At 37.9% G+C, this 19,431-nt stretch overlaps 1 protein-coding gene across 2 annotated transcripts in view; it reads left to right on the forward strand.

Moving 5' to 3' along the window:
- Positions 1-14,577, forward strand: part of LOC148951685 (carbonic anhydrase 2-like) — a 62,748-nt gene extending 48,171 nt beyond the window's left edge. For both annotated transcript variants that reach the window (XM_089090425.1, XM_089090426.1), the window contains 2 exons: positions 4,430-4,654; positions 14,352-14,577. In XM_089090425.1, the coding sequence (XP_088946551.1) occupies positions 4,430-4,654; positions 14,352-14,510 (384 nt within the window). In that variant the 3' untranslated portion in view covers positions 14,511-14,577. The remainder of the gene's footprint in view (positions 1-4,429; positions 4,655-14,351) is intronic.
- Positions 14,578-19,431: the final 4,854 nt, after the last annotated feature.

The raw sequence follows: 19,431 nt of genomic DNA on the forward strand, positions 1-19,431 counted from the left end.
ATCGAATGAGCCTGTTTTGAAGTTTCTACGATAACGACTTCTATAAAAACCTTATATGCCCCCAGGGCACAACTTAAAATCTTTGCCCTGAGGGTTTTGGGGGAGTGTCCTCCTCAAAAACATATTTTCTATGCCCTCCAATGCCCTACAATCAATTTTATATATCAAGAAGAGCAGTAGCTCTTTTAATTTCCAGTCGAATAAGCATTTTTTGAAGTTTTTACGACAACACCTTGTACAAAAACTTTTTATACCCCCGGGGCTTAACTTCAGACTCTTGCCGCGTGGGCTATAGGGGATTATCCTCCTCAAAAACATAGTCTCTATCTGGAACACAACTACGCTGAACAAAATGGCTATCTCAAAATTTTGATTGGATGTGTTTGGGGGAATGATGGGCGTGGGGGGCTAGTTGCCCTCCAATCACTTTTAACTATTAAAAAGAGCACTGGCCTTTTGAATTTCCAATCGAATGAGCCTGTTTTGCAGTTTCTACGACAACGCCTTATATAAAACCCTTATATGGCCTCGGGGCATAAATTACAACTCTTGTCCTAAGGGCTTTGGGTAAGTATCCTTATCAAAAATATATTGTCTATCTGAAAATCAACTAGCCTACGCTGAACAAAATGTCTATTTCAAAATTTTGATTGGATGTGTTTGGGGGAATGATGGGCTTGGGGGCTAGTTGCCCTCCAATCACTTTCAACTATTAAAAAGAGCACTAGCCCTTTGAATTCCCAATCGAATGAGCCTGTTTTTAAGTTTCTACGAAAATGCCTTCTATAAAACCTTATATGCCCCCAGGGCATAACTTAAAACCTTTGCCCTGAGGGTTGTGGGGGAGTGTCCTCCTCAAAAACATATTTTCTATCTGGAAATCAACTACCCTGAGCAAAATGGCTATCTCAAAATTCTGAATGGACGTGTTTGGGGGAATGATGGGCGTGGGGAGGCTAGTTGCCCTCCAATTACTTTCGACTATTGAAAAGGGCACTAGCCACTCCAATTTCCAATAGAATGAGCCCTTTTCGAAGTTTCTACGACAACGCCTTCTATAAGAATCGTATATGCTCCCAGGGCATAACTTAAAACCCTTGCCCCGGGGGTTGTGGGGGTGTGTCCTCCTCAAAAACATATTTTCTGTCTGGAAATCAACTACGCTTAACAAAATTACTATCTAAAAATTTTAATTGGATGTGTTTGGGGGAATGATGGGCGTGGGGGGGGGGGCTAGTTGCCCTCCAATCACTTTCGATTATTAAAAAGGGTACTAGCCCTTTGAATTTCCAATCGAATGAGCCCTTTTGAAGTTTCTACGACAACGCTTTTAACAAAAACTTTATATGCCCCAGGGCATAATTTACAACCCGTGCACTGAGGGCTCTGAGGGGTTATAATCCTAAAAGACAAAATTTCCAGAACTTTCAACTACGTTGAACAAAATGGATATCTCAAAATTTTAATTCGATGTGTTTGGGAAAATGTTGGGCGTGAGAGCGGCGTTAGTCGCTATCCAATCACTTTCAACTATTAAAAAAGGCATTATCCCTTTCAATTCTCAATTGAATGAGCCCTTTTGAAGTTTCTACGACAACGCTTTCAATAAAAACCTTATGTGCCCCCAGGGCATAACTTACCACCCTTGCCCTGAGGGTTGTGTGGGGAGGGGTTGTCATCCTCAAAGACCTAATTTCCAGAACTTTCAGCTACGTTGAACAAAATGGCTATCTAATAATTTTGATTGGATGTCTTTTGGGAAAAGGTGGGCGTGAGAGCGGGGTTGGCTGCCCTCAAATCACTTTCATCTATTAAAAAGGGCACTATCCCTTAGAATTTCAAATTAAATGAGCCCTTTTTCAATTTTCTACGGAAAAGATTTCAATAAAAAAAACAATATATGCCCCCAGGGCATAACTTATAATCCCTACCCTGAGGGTTTTGGGGGAGTTTACTCCTCAAAAATATATTTTCTTCCTGAAAATCAACTATCCTGAACAAAATGGCTATTTCAAAATTTGTATTGGATGTGTTTGGGGGAATGATGGGCGTGGAGGGGGGCTAGTTGCCCTCCAATCACTTTCGACTATTAAAAAGAGTACTAGCCCATCGAATTTCCAATCGAATGAGCCTGTTTTGAAGTTTCTACGACAACGCCTTCTATAAAAACCTTATATGCCCCCAGGCCATAATTTTAAACCCTTGCCCTAAGGGTTGTGTGGCAGTGTCATCCTCAAAAACATATTTTCTATCGGGAAATCATTTACGCTGAACAAAATGGCTATCTCAAAATTTTGATTGGATGTGTTTGGGGGAATGAAGGGCGTGGGGGGGACTAGTTGCCCTCCAATCACTTTCGACTATTAAAAAGGGCACTAGCCTATGAATTTCCAATCGAATGAGCCTGTTTTGAAGTTTCTACGACAACGCCTTCTATAAAAACCTTTTATGCCCCCAGGGCATAACTTAAAACCCTTGCCCTGATGGTTGTGAGGGAGTGTCCTCCTCAAAAACATATTTTCTATCTGGAAATCAAGTATGTTGAACAAAATGGCTATCTCAAAATTTTGATTGGAGGTGTTTTGGGGAAGGATGGGCGTGGGGGGGCTAGTTGCCCTCCAATCACTTTCGAGTATTAAAAAGAGCACTAGCCCTTTGATTTTCCAATCGAATGACCCTGTTTTGAAGTTTCTATGACATCGACTTCTATAAAAACCATATATGCCCCAGGGCATAACTTAAAACCCTTGCCCTGAGGGTTGTGAGGGAGTGACCTCTACAAAAACATATTTTCTATCTCAAAAACAACTACACTGAACAAAATCGTTATCTCAAAATTTTGATTGGTTGTGTTTGGGGGAATTATTTGCGTGGAGAGGGGGGGGGGCACGTTGCCCTCAATTACTTTCGACTATTAAAAAGGGCACTAGCCACTCCAATTTCCAATCGAATGAGCCCTTTTCGAAGTTTCTACGACAAAGCCTTGTATAGAAACCTTATATGCCCCCAGGGCATAACTTAAAACCCTTGCCCTGAGGGTTGTGGGGGAGTGTCCTCCTCAAAAACATAATTTCTATCTGGAAATCATTTACGCTGAACAAATTGGCTATCTCAAAATTTTGATTGGATGTGTTTTGGGGAATGATGGGCGTGGTGGGGGGGGGCTAGTTGCCCTCCAATAACTTTCGACTATTAAAAAGAGTACTAGACCTTTGAATTTCCAATCGAATGAGCTTGTTTTGAAGTTTCTACGACAACGCCTTCTATAAAAACCTTATATGCCCCCAGGCCATAATTTAAATCCCTTGCCCTGAGGGTTGTGAGGGAGTGCCCTCCTCAAAAACATATATTCTATCTGGAAAACAACTACGCTGAACAAAATGGCTACCTCAAGTTTTTGATTCAATGTGTGTGGGGGAATGATGGGCGTGGGGGGGCTAGTTGCCCTCCAATCACTTTCGACTATTGAAAAGGGCACTAGCCCTTCGAATTTCCAATCGAATGAGCCTTTTTTGAAGTTTCTACGATAACGCCTTCTATAAAAAAAACCTTATATGCCCCGAGGGCACAACTTAGAACCCTTGCCCTGAGGGTTGTGGGGGAGTGTCCTCCTCAAAAACATATTTTCTATCTGGAAATGAAATACGCTGAACAAAATCGCTATCTCAAAATTTTGATTGGATGTGTTTGGGGGAATGATGGGCGCGGGGGGGGGGGCTAGTTGCCCTTCAATCAGTTTCGACTATTGAAAAGGGCACTATCCGGTCCAATTTCCAATCGAATGAGTCCTTTCTGAAGTTTCTACGACAACTCCTTCGATACAAAGTGCCCGGGTATGGAGAAAAAAACAAAAAAAAGCGACACCTTGTGCCCATATAGTTCTTTACTTAGGCAGCGCTAGCGCGCTGCCTATGATACAGCTACATACTCTTTATATGCTATTTTCTTACTTGCAATCATCTTCAGCATTTTAATGAAAAAACTTATACTTCATCATCTAAAAATCAACCTAAAAGTTTTCTTTGCTATTAAGAAGTTTGTCCAACCCAAAACTGTTTGCTCCAGATAATTTTTCTGCTATAGATTCTGTTTTGTTGAATGCTCTTCAGATTCCCTCAATAAAAGGTAGCATATTTCTATAGATTATAATTCGCAATATTTTCTATGTTCAGCCTATTCACCCTTTTTTTCTTTCTTCGGCATAATATCCAAATATAGTTCTGATATTATTGCTAATATAAATAGTGGTGGAACGCTGAATATTTTATTAAGAGTAGTTATCAGATCCTATAGGCAAATATTTACAAAACCCATTTTATATTTTAATTTGTCAATGAGTGGAAAGCAGCCTGATAAGCCGACCTTTAAAATTGACTTAAAACAGAAATAATTGCAACCAATCTTACTAGAAAGTATGTATGAATTTTAGGAAGGTGCCCAAAATTACAATTATATGAAGATTTTTGACAGTTTTCAACGCATTAAAAAGGCAAAATCAAAAACTCCAGTGGAAGACCCTCCATCTCTTATGGCCTTGCTGCCAGAGGATACAGAACATTTTTATCGATATAAAGGATCCCTAACAACTAAACCTTTCACTGAAAACGTTGAATGGATCGTGATGGAAGTGCCACTTACATTGTCAAAAGATCAGGTAAGATGTACTTTGTTTTATCTTTGATCGTCAATTTTTGCTGTAGTTTTCCACCAAACTGAAGTTTCCACAAAACTAGAGAATTTTTTTTTATTGGAGATAACGAATATTGGAAGTGATCCGTTTTTGATAAGTGATGTTGGAAGAAAACACTTTATACTCTTTTGAAAAACATATAATGTCAGATAATCTTTTCTTTTGGACTTTGGATAGCTTGAATGGTTCTGTGAACAAACTAATTAATTTGATACAGCCAAAACCAAAGGAAAGTAAAACTTTTATTTGTTTCAACTGCTCAAATGAACTCCAGAATAAGACTTGTTAAGTTAAATTTATCAAAATAAATAAAGATCAGTTTTTTTTTGTTGGTAATATATATATATTTGAGCGTACATACGTATACCTGAGTGTGGAGTAGATTAAATTTGCTTTTACTAAAAATTATCGTTCTGTCCAGTTGGTTTTCTGCATATTAAGGTGTTAATTCCTTTTATCGATAAACATCAAGATACTCACAGTTTGTTTGCCAAGGGTGAAAAACTTGAATTCAATTGAACCATGACTAAAATTTAGAAGTGTTCAAAGGTGGAGCTCATCTTAAAACGAAATTAACATCCTATAAAAATTGTTGCTAAAAAGTATACCAAGAATTGTGTTTCTGCAGATTCACAAAAAATCATTATGAACAATGTCATCTATTGTACTCGTATTTAAAAAACGATAATATTTTTTCAAGAATAACTCCTTGTTTGGGGCATTACTTCTTTTCTGCTGAGAAATTTCGTGATGGCCTTGGGCTTTTTAAGCGCCAATAAATTAAATTGAAGCTAAAAAAAAAACATCTCAGGAAGTGGGGATCTTCTAAGCACTATTTTACCTTCATCAAAAATTGCAGCTAAAATCGTTTGCTAAGAAATTTCCTATTGCTAATTTATAGAAGGTTATTATATACAGTTATCCCTACTGTTTATGGTAATTTTTTGATAGCTGCTTACGCAACCGTTCTCCATTTCGGGTATTCAATTCCATACTACTAAGAAACATCATGGTGAGCAAAGGGCCTTTTAGGGTCCAATCAATAAATTGTAGCTAAAACTAAAAAAGACTCTAAATGGGAAGTTTTTAATGTGAACTTCACTTTCAATAAATTTTGTTATTATAAATTTTTATGAGCAAAGTTGTTGCAACGGATTTACAGCAAATTTTTGTAAATAACTATTAATTCTGTTCAATGAATTGTTCTCAACTTTTGGGCGTCAAATCGTTGTTACTTAGAAATATGACGAAATAGGAAATCTTAAGTTAGTCAGTTGTGGCTCAACATATAACTGTGGCTTAAAATATAAGGATTCTCAAAAGTAGAGCCCTTCTAAAATTAATATCATTTGTAACATAAGATGTTGTTGTATTTTTGAAACAAAGAGTTAGTTGGTTAGAAAGCGATTGTTGAATTTGAATGTAAGATAAATAAGTGCTGTTTTTTTTTCACCCAAAATAACATGCAAATCTAGAAGCCCATTTTACTATCAAATATTCCTTTATCTACAAGTGATTAAAAATGTAAATTATTTTGGGTTATCACCATGCTTTCGATCTTATGACAGTAGTTAAATTTTATCACCATCGTAATGTTTGCGAGACAGATGAAATTAATGTAAGAACCTGGAGAATACCAGATTTTAGTCGATACGCAGCTTTTATTCAAGTTAGAGTTACCAAAACAAGATTCTTTGCCCAATAATATTTCTTAAAAAATAGATATTACTTTTTTTATAATTATGCGTATATTCCACTTATGACTGTTACAAAAAAGTAACTCCTTTCATCATAGCAACAAAAAATTTTGAATCAGAGTCGGAGAGAACTCTATGCGTAACATTATTTTCTTAAACTCAAGATTTTTGTTAAGTGAAGTTATCCACATGAACGACTTTCTCATTACATAATATTACCTCTCTACCATCGTTTATTTCTAATTTAAGTGACTAAATGTATTTAATATGAATTTTTGAATCTATTCTAGTGCCAAAGAACTCATTATTTAACAAAGATTTTTACCTAGACACCCAAATCATCTCTGTGATCTAGGTCTAGGAGAGTTTTAATCTCCCATTTGGCACCATGTTTTCCCACTGCCTTTGCCGTGTTCATTGGAAAAAAGTTCATAAAAATAATCTATTTAGATGGGGTTAGAACACAGCCCCTGATGCCCTCCTGATTTTGCAATGAGCTGACTATTTTCGTGCTTAGGACTATTAAATTTATTGTTCTTATCTTGTGTACCATACAAGTGAAAAACCTTTACTAGAGCTATTCTATCGGAGCTTATCTTGTATATTATGTAAGGACAAGAACTTTTCTAGAGCTTTTGTGTCAGTTAAATTAAATAGCTGTCCAGAATCTACAAAAACTGAGGAAAAAAAAGATCTAGTTATTCAGCCCCTTCTCTGGCCTAAAAGTAAAAACCTTAATCAACACATCTTGTCCCCTTCCTAAATCCACAACCGAACAAATTTGCCGAACAAGTTTCATCCTGTTGAGTAATATACTTTCTAAAGAAGTTTTAGGAAATGCATGTGTATTTTTTACACTCAATTCTATTAATTTTTTTATATAAAACATTATTTTAATACACGTAGGGCTAAAAAAAAATGTCATTAAAAATCTCTTTTCCAAGAATCATGCTCATATTCTTAATATGGTTGTTTTTATATTTTGTAGCTATTATATGAATTCTAATCATTTCATAATTTACTGGAAAGCAAATTCAGCAATCCTCAAAACCAAATTAGCCAAAATTACTATACAACCACTAACAAGAGATTCGATTTCTATGTTTGGTCGCTGGATCGTCAACTACGAATTTGATAACATTTACTCCGAGCCAGACATCAACGTCAAAGTCAGTAAGCTAAATAGCCTATTTCAGGAGAAATTCCAGGTTTATTTCCCGACTAAAGTCATTACCGTTACAGATAGTGATAAACCGTGGATCTAGACCCCGGCGCCGCGCCGGCGGATCAATGGAACGTCGCCAACGAGAGGCCCGGTTGACCGCCGCAAAATTGTCACTACGCCGCCGGCACGCCGCAAGCGCACCGCCACCGGCGGAGGCGGTAGCAGAGACTGACTTTGAATTAATTTTGTGGTAATTCTTTATTGCGTCAACCGCAAAGTCGGAGCTTTTCTTTATCGCGTGGTTTAAAATTTCGATTTTCCTGATTAGAAATCAAGCAGGGCTTGCATTATCCCAGAATTTTCGGGCTTTTCTCCGAAAATCTATGCGTCACCTGAGAAAAATTTCGGTCCCCGAATCCCCAAAAATCACCCAATCACAGTAGCACCCCTAGCGATCTATCACCAGTGACTTTCCCTGCCAAATATTACTTTGCACACCATAATTCTTCACTACTCTCTTGTTCATTAATTTTCTTCTCTTTTATTACTTTCCATGAAACCAGACAGATTCAATTGCAATATACACAGTTTTTCATATGTTGACAAAAAAAGTATCATCCTTATGAAATAAAATTAAATCATTTCGAATGCAGTTTCCCAATTGCTATTTCTTACATCATTTTTAGTCAAGAATTTTGTTTTTAAGTTGTATAGAACATTTTCACTACTATACAGCTTCAGTTGGATGTTGAAATTGATAGTCGACAGATTGTTTCTACAGCTGAATCGCAAGTTTGCAAAATTTTGTTTTCTTTTGGTGTTTTTTGATCATATTTTCTTAATGTTTAATACGTAGTTGTTGAACGCCTGATAGATTAAAGAAAATAAAATCTTCTTTTTGAAAAATTTTACCCCCCCCCCGCCGAAAAAACACCCTTCTGTTGAGGTAAAATTTAGCTATAGACTAAGCTATGTACAAGGTTGGGGAATTAAAGATTGAAACGAAAGTTACCCAAAAAATATTATTCATGAAAAAATGTAAATTATTGCCTATAGGGGGGGGGGATATGGGGCTATTATTTTTAAATGATAATACCTCATTTTGTCTTAACTGAAAGCAAGGATGTCAAAAAGATAATTGTTTTTTCATTTAAAGTGGAAACGGTAAAAAATGATATCAAATTCCTGGAAAACCATTGAAATTTTTTGATAGACCCAGGGTCCTACATTTGGACTTGTTCATTGTCTTGTTTTTTTTTAATTTCTCATATGCTTCTGGCATAATTTGGCCAGTAGTTTTTTACTGGTCAAATTTTTGCAAAAATTTATTTGAGGCATATCTGAATAATTTCGACATTTTTGTTGCTGTCATTGTGTCCCTTTACTCATACCCTCAATTTTTTTCAAGGAACACTAAGCTGTTTAACGTTATTTCGCGTATTTGTTTGAACCATATAGTGACCTAGTTAATTACTAAGTAAATTATTTTTTTAATGTAAAGCTGATACAGGGTATACTATCAAGGTGGTATCTAGAGGGGGGAGGGGGTAGGGAGGTATTACATTTAAATGGTAATATCTCGAATTTTGTATTTATTGAAAGCAGGGATGCCAAAAAATTTGTTATTTTAAAATTTAAATCAGAGACGGTATCCTATAATGGTCGCATCCAGAGGGGGGGAGTGGTAGGGAGCCATCATATTCAAATAATAAAACCTCGATGTTTTTTTAAAGCAGGGATTTCAATAAGTTGACTTTTTTTTTTTATCAAGGAGGCACACTTGTGCCTCTATAAAGAGGCGACCCACCACAATGTTAAGCGATTTCAGGTCCTAGAGGTCGCAGAGAGACGGCGGTAATCGCATTTTGTAGCCCAAGCTCAAACTAAGAAACTTGCAAAATTTCATCCTCCTCCGACTTTATCTTCATGGGGTAAACTGGGCCGGAAGTTTCGACCCTCCCACCACAGCCCCTTTTAATGTTGTCCGATTGGGCTGAAATTTAGAGGTTAAGCTTTCCTAGGACCCGGGAGCTAATCCTCGAAATTTCACCTCATTCCGATCACTCCTTCCCTGTTTTCAAAAAACCGAATATAGCCACTTCAAATTCATTTTTTTTTTTTCTTAGCCACGCCTACAGGCCACAGTTGGCAACGGATCCGGTTGAATGAGGACTCATTCGAAGCAGAATTCGACCTGTTAGGGCCTTTTGATATTTTCAAACCGAAAAAATTATCCCCCGAATTTACATTTACGAAAAACCTCGTTTTCCTATATTAGCCCATGTTAATTTTTCCCACCACAACCCCCCCTTTAACGGTGTCTGATCGGGCTGAAATTTAGAAGATAAGCTTTCCTGGGGCCTGGGAGCTTATCCTCGAAATTTCAGCTCAATCTGATCACTCCTTCCCGGTTTTCCAAAAACCACATATCAAGATTTTTGAGAATTTGCTTGCGTCGAAAATAGCTTAAATTTGCTAAACAACAATTACTATTGTGTTTGCATAGTCCAGCGGCTGATACCCCAGACTTTCAGGCGGAAAACCTGGGTTCGATTCACCATCAGAGCAATTTTTTTATATACTTTGAAAAGAAACTCAGTTTCTTTTTTAAATTATTTGAAAAAAATTACGTTTTCTAAAGAGTTAAAGAGGCTGAGTTACAAGGTCGACCCTTAAAACGTACAGGGATTAGGAGGCACAGTTGGGGGGCTGTTAAAGAGGCTGAGTCACAAGTTCGAACCTTAAAACGTACAGGGATTAGGAGGCACCCTGTACGACGTGATTTGAGTATTCAGGAATTAAAAGCCTTAACACAAGAATGTTCAAGAGCGGGGGGTTTGGGGGGCGGCAGCCCCCAACTTTTTAACTCCTGACACGATCAGCTAACAGTTTGTCAAGCAATAATAAGTAATAAACTGTACAAAAATGTGCAGAAATTATTTGAAAAAAACTACGTTTTCTAAAGAGTTAAAGAGGCTGAGTTACAAGGTCGAACCTTAAAACGTACAGGGATTAGGAGGCACAGTTGGGGGGCTACAACCCCCCGCTTTCGCAGCCTTTAAATATAAAAAAAAATTCTTTAAACTGAAAGTAAGGAGCGACATTAAAACTTAAAACGAACAGAAATTATTCCGTATATGAAAGAGGCTGTGCCCTCCTCAACGCCTCGCTCTTTACGCTAAAGTTTTTATTGTTTAAAAAAAGAGTTGTGAGAAAGTCAAACTTTAGCGTAAAGAGCGAGGCGTTGAGGAGGGCACAGCCTCTTTCATATACGGAATAATTTCTGTTCGTTTTAAGTTTTAATGTCGCTCCACTTTCAGTTTAAAGAAATTTTTTTATATTTAAAGGCTGCGAAAGCGGAGGTTTGGGTGGTAGCCCCCAACTGTGCCTCCTAATCCCTGTACGTTTTAAGGTTCGACCTTGTAACTCAGCCTCTTTAACTCTTTAGAAAACGTAGTTTTTTTCAAATAATTTAAAACAGAGACGGATCTCATGGAACATTATATGGCTGCTTTAAAAAAATACAAAAGGGAATGTGAAGGGAGGTGAAAGACGATAAAACAGTTTGGTTTGGCCAGTAGCGACTTGATGGAGTATCCTATGAAAGTGTACTGTCAATGAGTAGAGAAATTAAATTTGTAAATTTAAGCTATGATTTGAGAAAAATTGATGAAAACATTGATGTTTGCGGTCAACATTGATCTCGTGAGTGGCGCGCCGCCGTCATCTTACCGGTGGCGCACCGCCGACATCTTGCCGGCAGCGTGCCACCACTGCTGTTTTTTGCCCTACCGCCACCGGTCTTCCCTCATCGGCTAGTAAAACGACACTCAGTGACTTAAGGGTATTGAAAGAGGATGATACTTTGTTATGGGCTATGGAAGTAAACTTATTTTTTTTGTTGGCATCTATACCACCGTTCCATCAATCATTAGTTCAGAAATCCAGTCATTCATTACTTAAGCAGAGATTGATGATGTAGGTGAAATTTCCGAGTTGGCTGTGTGCAATTGATTTCAGAAGCTGGATAGCAATTGTGCGTCCTACCCTGGCCAGCTCCCTTTAAACTTGTTACGTGAGTTGGCTATTTTCTTTGCCAAGCCACTCTCCTCCATTATTAACCAGTGTTTGCAAGAGCAAGTGTTCTCTAGTACTTTGAAGAGAGCGTACGTTCGTGTCATACCCAAAGTGAAGGGCCCTAAATCTTGCGACCAGTTCCGACCTATCTCAATAGCCCCGAAACTGTCTAAGTTAGTATAAACGTTTATATACCACGAGCTGATGATATACCACATCATATACCACGAGCTTATACCACGAGCTGATATACCACGAGCTGATGATATACCACATCATATACCACGAGCTTATACCACGAGCTGATATACCACGAGCTGATGATATACCACATCATATACCACGAGCTTATACCACGAGCTGATATACCACGAGCTGTTACAAATTTACGCGCAATAGGTGCACGCAAGCATATTCTCATTTTACTGATTGATTTTTTGCAAAACCGTTTCCAGTGCGTCTACAGCTTTTTTCTTGAAGACGCCAACTCCGAATGGGCTAAGCTCAAGTTTGGTGCTCTATAAAGCATGAAACTTGAAGCGCTGTTGTTTTTAGCAGTTTTAAACTTTGTCCTTGCTGAGTTTGAGGACAAGTTTAATTACGTAGACGACTTGTCAGTTCTTCTGAAATATCTCAATGAAAACTCCGAGGCAGTTCTCCAATAAAGAAATGCAATGATGAGCAGCTTTAAAGACCAATGTACTATCAGCAGCCTTCAAATCAACGAAATAAAAAACAAAATCCTTCGCTTTAATCTTCTTAACTTTGTCAGTCATCATCCACCGTATCCTAGTGTATCTTCAGCTGTAATTATCGGTGTCACATCTAGCGTTGAATGTTCGTTTAGTACTTATGTTAATACAAACACTCAAATGGTGCGATGCGTTCCCATATCTTGCTACGTCGTTTTGGTTTTTCTGTATCCCAACTTATGGTGGCTTATACATCTGACCCATTCTCGAGTATGCTTGCCCTGTATGGGGCCCTCAAGTCAACAACACAAGTTAAGACCAAACAAGTTACCGAAGTGATCAACTTGAGTCACTACAAAAAAGGGCCTTTAAAGTTAATCTTTCAGACGCATACGAAGTTATGAATCGGCATTATGTCCTGCAACTACCGTCCCTTCACAAACGTCGTTTGGGTTTGATCTCCAAATTTAGTGAATTTCTTTTTAGCAGAGAAAAAAATAGAGAGATTCTACCATCAGTTATGAGGAATAAAATAGACACAGTGTCAGCTAACAAAGTGAGACTGGAATTGCCTACTCCAAGAACAAACCGTTTCACCAATTCGTTCGTTCCTTTTTACATGCAAGTGCTTTACATGCAAATTATAGTCTCGTATTTTTATTGTAAACTATGATTGCTTGCATAAGCAAATAAAACTAAAGCTCACTTAAAAATTTATTATTTTTCAATATTATTCGTGCCAATTCTATTATTTTCATGCTATATCCGTCTTCAGTTTCCAAACTGTCAATTTTCTTATTTCTTTTTTTTAAGTGCCTACAATTTTATTGTAAGGTTAAAAATGTCTAAAGTTTAAATTGTTCTCAAAATATTCGGTACACCCCCTTTATTTTTTACTTATTAATATTTGAATTTCCATTCCGTTCATGCACTCGGACAAGCTCAGAACGTATAATTCCATTTGATTTATTAACATATCCGTGTAGTATGTAATTATTACACCGTCTGCCTGCATAGCCCAGAACCACCAATATATTCATTATTTCTATTACACACTCCTTGATTGAAACTTTAATGCCGGCTCTATTTTCCTTAATTTCCTCTAATTCTCGTAAGATCTATTCCTCAGAGACTTCTTCCACTAATTTCTTTACCATATGGTGATTCCCAGGAGAAAATACCTTCTCTCAATCAAAGGCTTAATGGTTCAATCGGCACGTTGCTACAAAATTTCACATTGTCAAAAAGGAAAATTACCTCTCTTCAACCAAGATCGAAGAGTTTTTACTAACTATCCTCAATTCTTTTCCAACTTTCCTCCTCAAAACATTTTTTACTACATCGAAACTATTTTTCTAAGATTATCCCATTTATCTTCTAAACTCTCAAAGTCTAAAACTCTCCAACTTTGTATCCAACTTCTTTTGAAAGGGTTAACTCAGATTCTCGTCCTTGTGTTTATTTTGCCATAGCAATCTTGGAGATAGTTATTTTTTCTATGTTCCATTGTGACATTAACAGTAAAAACTACTAGAGGGCTTTCTTGACTTTAACAGTAAAAACGGCACTCCTATTTACTCTAGTGTCCTGTATCAATCATGTAAGTCTTTAATCTAAAATGCCATAGTAAATAAGGCTCAGGGTTTTACCATCTTGTGAACAGATCCGTATTCGTTATAACTTATTGTACAGAAGAACTACAAGAGTTTATTACCGTCGCAATTGTCCTTCCCTGCGCCAAATTTGCCTAAACAAGAACGTCATTTATCGTTATTTTGACGATTCTGGGTATTGAAGTCCTTTAATAAAGATCCCATATGTCTACCAAGTATCATGTGTATTCGTTCCTTTAACTGTAGGTAGAATTAATCCGGAGAGCTTACGGTTCAACGAATTCCCATGACGCATCTGAATTCCAGGTCCTAGGTGAGACAAAAGAAAACCCCGCCTGGTCCTGCTTTAGGTATAAGGCTAATATACAAAATTTAGGCGTTTATAATTAAAAACTAAGCTTATTTTCTTTTTTACAGCTGTTGGAGTTTAGTGAATTACTGGACTCAGATGGAGAGCCCATATTGTTCAACGACCGGGAAGTACAGCCTATAAGAGACAGGGATATTTTTAAAAGAAAAACCTCAAAGTATTCTACAAAGGACTCTTTTTTGTTACCCCAGAATAGGTCAGATTGAAATTCCAGATAGTCCAGGACTTTTAGGGTTTGACCCTGACAAAATTGCAATATAAACGAAAATGGTACCAAAATGATCAGAAAAAAATTCTGTACAACATACTAAAAGTCCTAATAAATCCGAGTGGGGCGAGTACCAGAAAAACAGGGGAAAGGGGGAAATGCGTGGGAAATTGGGGAAAATGCCGAACATGCCCAGAAAATAGTTCGAAGTGAGTTTTCTGGGGCTTTCCCATACGCTGATCACGAAACTGCCATCAAAAATTCAGTATAGAATAAAAGTACTACGGAAAACGGAGGGAACAGGGGGAAGAGGGGAAAAAATTTAAAAATACAGGGTAGGTGTAGAAAGCACTTTGAAACATGTTTTCTGGGGTCTTTCTATCTGCTGCTCCCGAAACTGACATCTAAAATGAAATAAAGAACATGAGCCCCACCATAACGGGGGAAAAGGGGGAAAGAGGGGAAGAAAAGGGACAATTGAAGTCAGGGCTAGAAATCAGTTTGAAATGTGTTTTCTGGGGTTTTCCTATCTGCTGATCACGAAACTGACACCTAAAATGAAGGAAAGAAAACAAGAACCATGAAAACCGAACAAAACTGGAGGAAATAACGGAAAACGGGAAGGGAACTCTGACTCCTGAGCCAGCTGCTAATGGCTAATAATTAGGCCTATGGACAAAATAATTCGCTTAAGTATCAAACTTTTACTTTCTTGAATCACAGACATTTCTTACAACCATTTGAATTACTAAACATGAAGAAAACAACCGCTTGACAGTGATCACAGTATAAAACTTCAGCTATTATAGGTAAAATTTGTACTTTCAAAGGCAATATCGTTGAATAAAAAACTAAAAAAAGAACTTCAGTAACTATAGGTAAAATCTGCACTTTTTAAGGCACTAGAGTTGACTTGAAAAACACAGCATTTATGTCACTAGTCGAGCTCCTCGTCTTCGACAATCTCGATGTCCCTGTTCAAACAGTTGATATCCTGACATTCTCCGCACGCGAACGTACACGCTAATCCATTTTTCTTGCAGCTGCATCGCGAGTTCTCGCAGCCTGTCTTACAGTTGCATCTCACGACACTCAAAAGAGTCTGAGGTGTGGGCAACAAATCGGTCATCACAGGTGAGTATTTATGGTCTCTGAAGACCCAACCCCAGTCAGCCGGGTCGAGGTCAGCTGGTTCCCCTTTCCAAAAGGATACCTGGAGGTACACTCGCTGGGAGTGAAATAAAGCTGCAGCGTCAGTTGGTAGAAGCCTTTCAGGCTTAACAGACGCCGTAGTATTTGACAAAGAAATTTTTTCCAAGAAAAATCCGTTATCGCAGCTTAGTGAGATTTTCGTTTGTTCGTGCTTTATACAAGCCGAGGAGAAGATATTCCCCCGCTTTCACAATTTCATCTCTAGACGATGATTCATCCAGAAACACTTGGCTTTTTTTTCTGAACACTTCGCTCTTCTTCAAAAGAGGTAGCACAGCTTGCTTTCCAAGTCCAAAAACTCGTGAGGTCGTGTCACATCCCAAGAGTGCGTGCCCTACCAGAAGTAGCCTGGATACTTCTCCCATTTTTTTTAACTTCGTTGAGGCACCAGAACCGTGTTATCGCTTCTTTTGCGTTCGTTGACGATTCGAAGTAAAGTGTTTTTGCATTAGGCGGGAGGTGATACAAGAGTAGAATCAGAAGGTCAGTGTCGTTGCCAAGAACTAATGTTTCAGAGTTTTCTGCTTTCGTTACGGCAGTCTTCACGATTAGATAGTCAGCATCGTCCTTCGCATGGACGACTTCAAATCCTTTGGCTCTGAGTTTTCCCCCGATGTAGCTTATAATTCGCTGTTTGTTCTGAGAGTTGCTCAAAAACTCTTCCTTCTTTTTCTGGAGCTTCACCCCTAAACTGAAATCGATCACTTGATGCTGGCTTCCCTTACACCGTCGGTTGTGGGTAGCATCTTTCGTGGTTGGACCAGCGCTGTATTCATCGAAGACAACAGTAGGGGAGGTACAGCGTCGAGTAACGAAACTAACATAGCTGTCACAGATTGAATCATAAGTATCACCAATCTTCCAAGGTACTTGCTGAAGCAGCCAACCTCCGTCAACTACAGTGACACGATCTGACACTGGCAGGTGGTGAATCGAGTCCGTTTTCGTTTATGTTTAGTAATTCAAATGGTTGTAAGATATGTCTGTGATTCAAGAAAGTAAAAGTTTGATACTTAAGCGAGTTATTTTGTCCATAGGCCTACTTATTAGCCATTAGCAGCTGGCTCAAGAGTCAGGCTTCCATTCCCCTTTTCCGTTATTTCCTCCAGTTTTGTTCGGTTTTCATGGTTCTCGTTTTCTTTCCTTCATTTTATGAGTCAGTTTCGTGATCAGCAGATAGGAAAACCCCAGAAAACACATTTCAAACTGATTTCCAGCCCTGACTTCAATTGTCCCTTTTCTTCCCCTATTTCCCCCTTTTCTCCCGTTATGGTGGGGCTCATGTTCTTTATTTCATTTTAGATGTCAGTTTCGGGATCAGCAGATAGAAAGACCCCAGAAAACATATTTCAAAGTGCTTTCTACCCCTACCCTGTATTTTTGAATTTTTTCCCCTCTTCACCCTGTTCCCCCCGTTTTCCGTAGTACTTTTATTCTATACTGAATTTTAGATGTCAGTTTCGTGATCAGCATATGGGAAAGCCCCAGAAAACTGACTTTGAACTATTTTCTGGGCATGCTCGGCATTTTTCCCCAGTTCCCCCGCATTTCCCCCTTTTTCCCCTGTTGATCGGGTATTCGCCCAACTTGAATTTACTAGGCCTCTTAGTATGTTGTACAGAATTTTTTTCTGATCATTTTGGTATTATTTTCGTTTATATTGCAATTTTGTCCGGGTTCGACACTTTTTTTAGCTAAAAGTCCTGGACTAAGAGGGTTTTTTGATAATTGTAATTTATAATGTTGTGTACTTATTTATTAAAATCTTGATTTACCATTATTGTAAGAACATGGATTTTAGCTGTTTTACTCCAAACATTATTAGCTAAAACTCAGTGTCTTAACACGGATGATGTGTGCGTGGGGCAAGTCTGAATTTCGCCCCTCTTTCCTTATGTGGCGACGACCTAATATAAATGACCAAGGAAAAATATCTAACATTAAGGACAAGTTTGTTTTTATTTTCTGAAACAGTTCGTGACAACCAACTTTAAGTAAGAAGGGACTCGGCTTAATAATGACTGGAACTCCAAAAAATCGAAATTTGGGTAAAACTGATATATCAAAAGAATTGACTTTTTGTGCTGGTTTCAAATATATAAGATTAATTATGTTTACTGCTGAGTATTAAAAACTAGAGCCTAAGAAAAAATGCCTGATTTTTGAAAAAGGGGAAATCCCCAAGCAAGACAGGGAATCTTAATGAGAATCACAATATTAGGTTCTGCGTATCAGAAAACTTCCATGTAGAGTTTCATGATCCCATTAGAAAAATATGGAATTTTGTTTTTTTGCCAGAACAAAAATCATAGATGCGTGTTAATTTGTTTGTTTCCGTCTGGGGCATTCGTATCGAACCAATAGTCCTAGAATATTTGGAGAAGGCTTATTCTAACTAAAATTAAAAGTTCTAGTCTTCTTTTTTTAAGTAACCAAAAAGATTGCAGGGCACCACCCCCCAAAATGTCCCCTTTTCCACCGAGTTGTTTGATCAAATTTTTAAGATACCCATTTTTTTCAGCATAGTCGAAAAGTCCAATAACATTACCTTTTCAGATAAAATAACCTCCCAGAGCCCCTGGGGAAAGGGGTATAAGCTGTGAAATTTGCGTATAGTTTACGCATGGTAGCCTACACTGTATAGCATACGGCATTGGACTTTACAGTTCCTACCGGCGGTGCTGATATTCGTTTCTTGGCCCCTCGGCCAGGAAGTGCAATGGGTGGGAGGGAGGTGTTGGTAAGTATACGAATAAAGTTTTTGAGAAATATTATGATTGGGAGGTGGGATTTCCATGGTAAGAATTTTCCATGAGGAGGGGAGTTTCTGGGACTGAACTTTCGATGGAAAATTTTATACCTAGAAATTTGCCAGATTTTCTATAGGGATAATTTGGTATTTTTCTTACTTTCTCTTCGCCAACTCAATTTTAGATTTGGAGATGATCGATCGAAGATGTAGAAAGAAAGAAAATACCACATAAGAGATAAATATCCGTATTTATTCGAAACACCTAGACATTAGGCAAAAATAAAAAGCTGAAATTCATCTTAGTCGTTTAATTTTTATACGCCTGTTTTATTTTTAAATTTTTGACGCTTCAAAACATTTCGTCACCTAGAAGCAATATTTTGCGCACCCGCTTGAAATAGAAATTTCTTTTTCGCTCCCATGCCTGCGGTCTTTGATTATATTTTGTATCTTCATAGTTCTTCTGTACTGGATCACTTCTTCTAGGAAAGAGGTAAAGGGGGCGTTGATACTTCAGGGCCTGTCCAAAATTTTGCAATGTTAATAGTAACTCCCGTAAAAGTTGTCTTATTTTGCTTTTCAGTCCCTACCCCTAACAAATTCCTGCGTGTGTCAGCTGCTGTTGTGTTCATAAAAACTTCGGCTTATTTTTTCGATGAGAATAGAATGTGTATACAAGAGAATGTTTCAGTATTCAGAGATGGTGATGGGTCTTTGGTCTATCATAATTTCCTTCCCCCATCCATATATTTGGGAGGGAAATGCAAGCTGTTGTGCATCAAAATGATCCATATAATGGGCGGTAAAACACAACCCTCCTTAACTCCTGCTTAATCTAACTGCTCATTAACTGCTTAACTCCTGATTTAATACGAAACCAGCTGCTAACCTCATTTCCTACTAAAAAATTGCAATCAGCTGTTTTTTAAAACCTTTGAACTGAAAGCTGCATTGC

This window comes from Artemia sp. Qi Xiang Cuo, chromosome 6 (genome assembly GCF_049724085.1).
Source record: "Artemia sp. Qi Xiang Cuo chromosome 6, ASM4972408v1, whole genome shotgun sequence".
Taxonomy (NCBI): Eukaryota; Metazoa; Arthropoda; class Branchiopoda; order Anostraca; family Artemiidae; genus Artemia; species Artemia sp. Qi Xiang Cuo.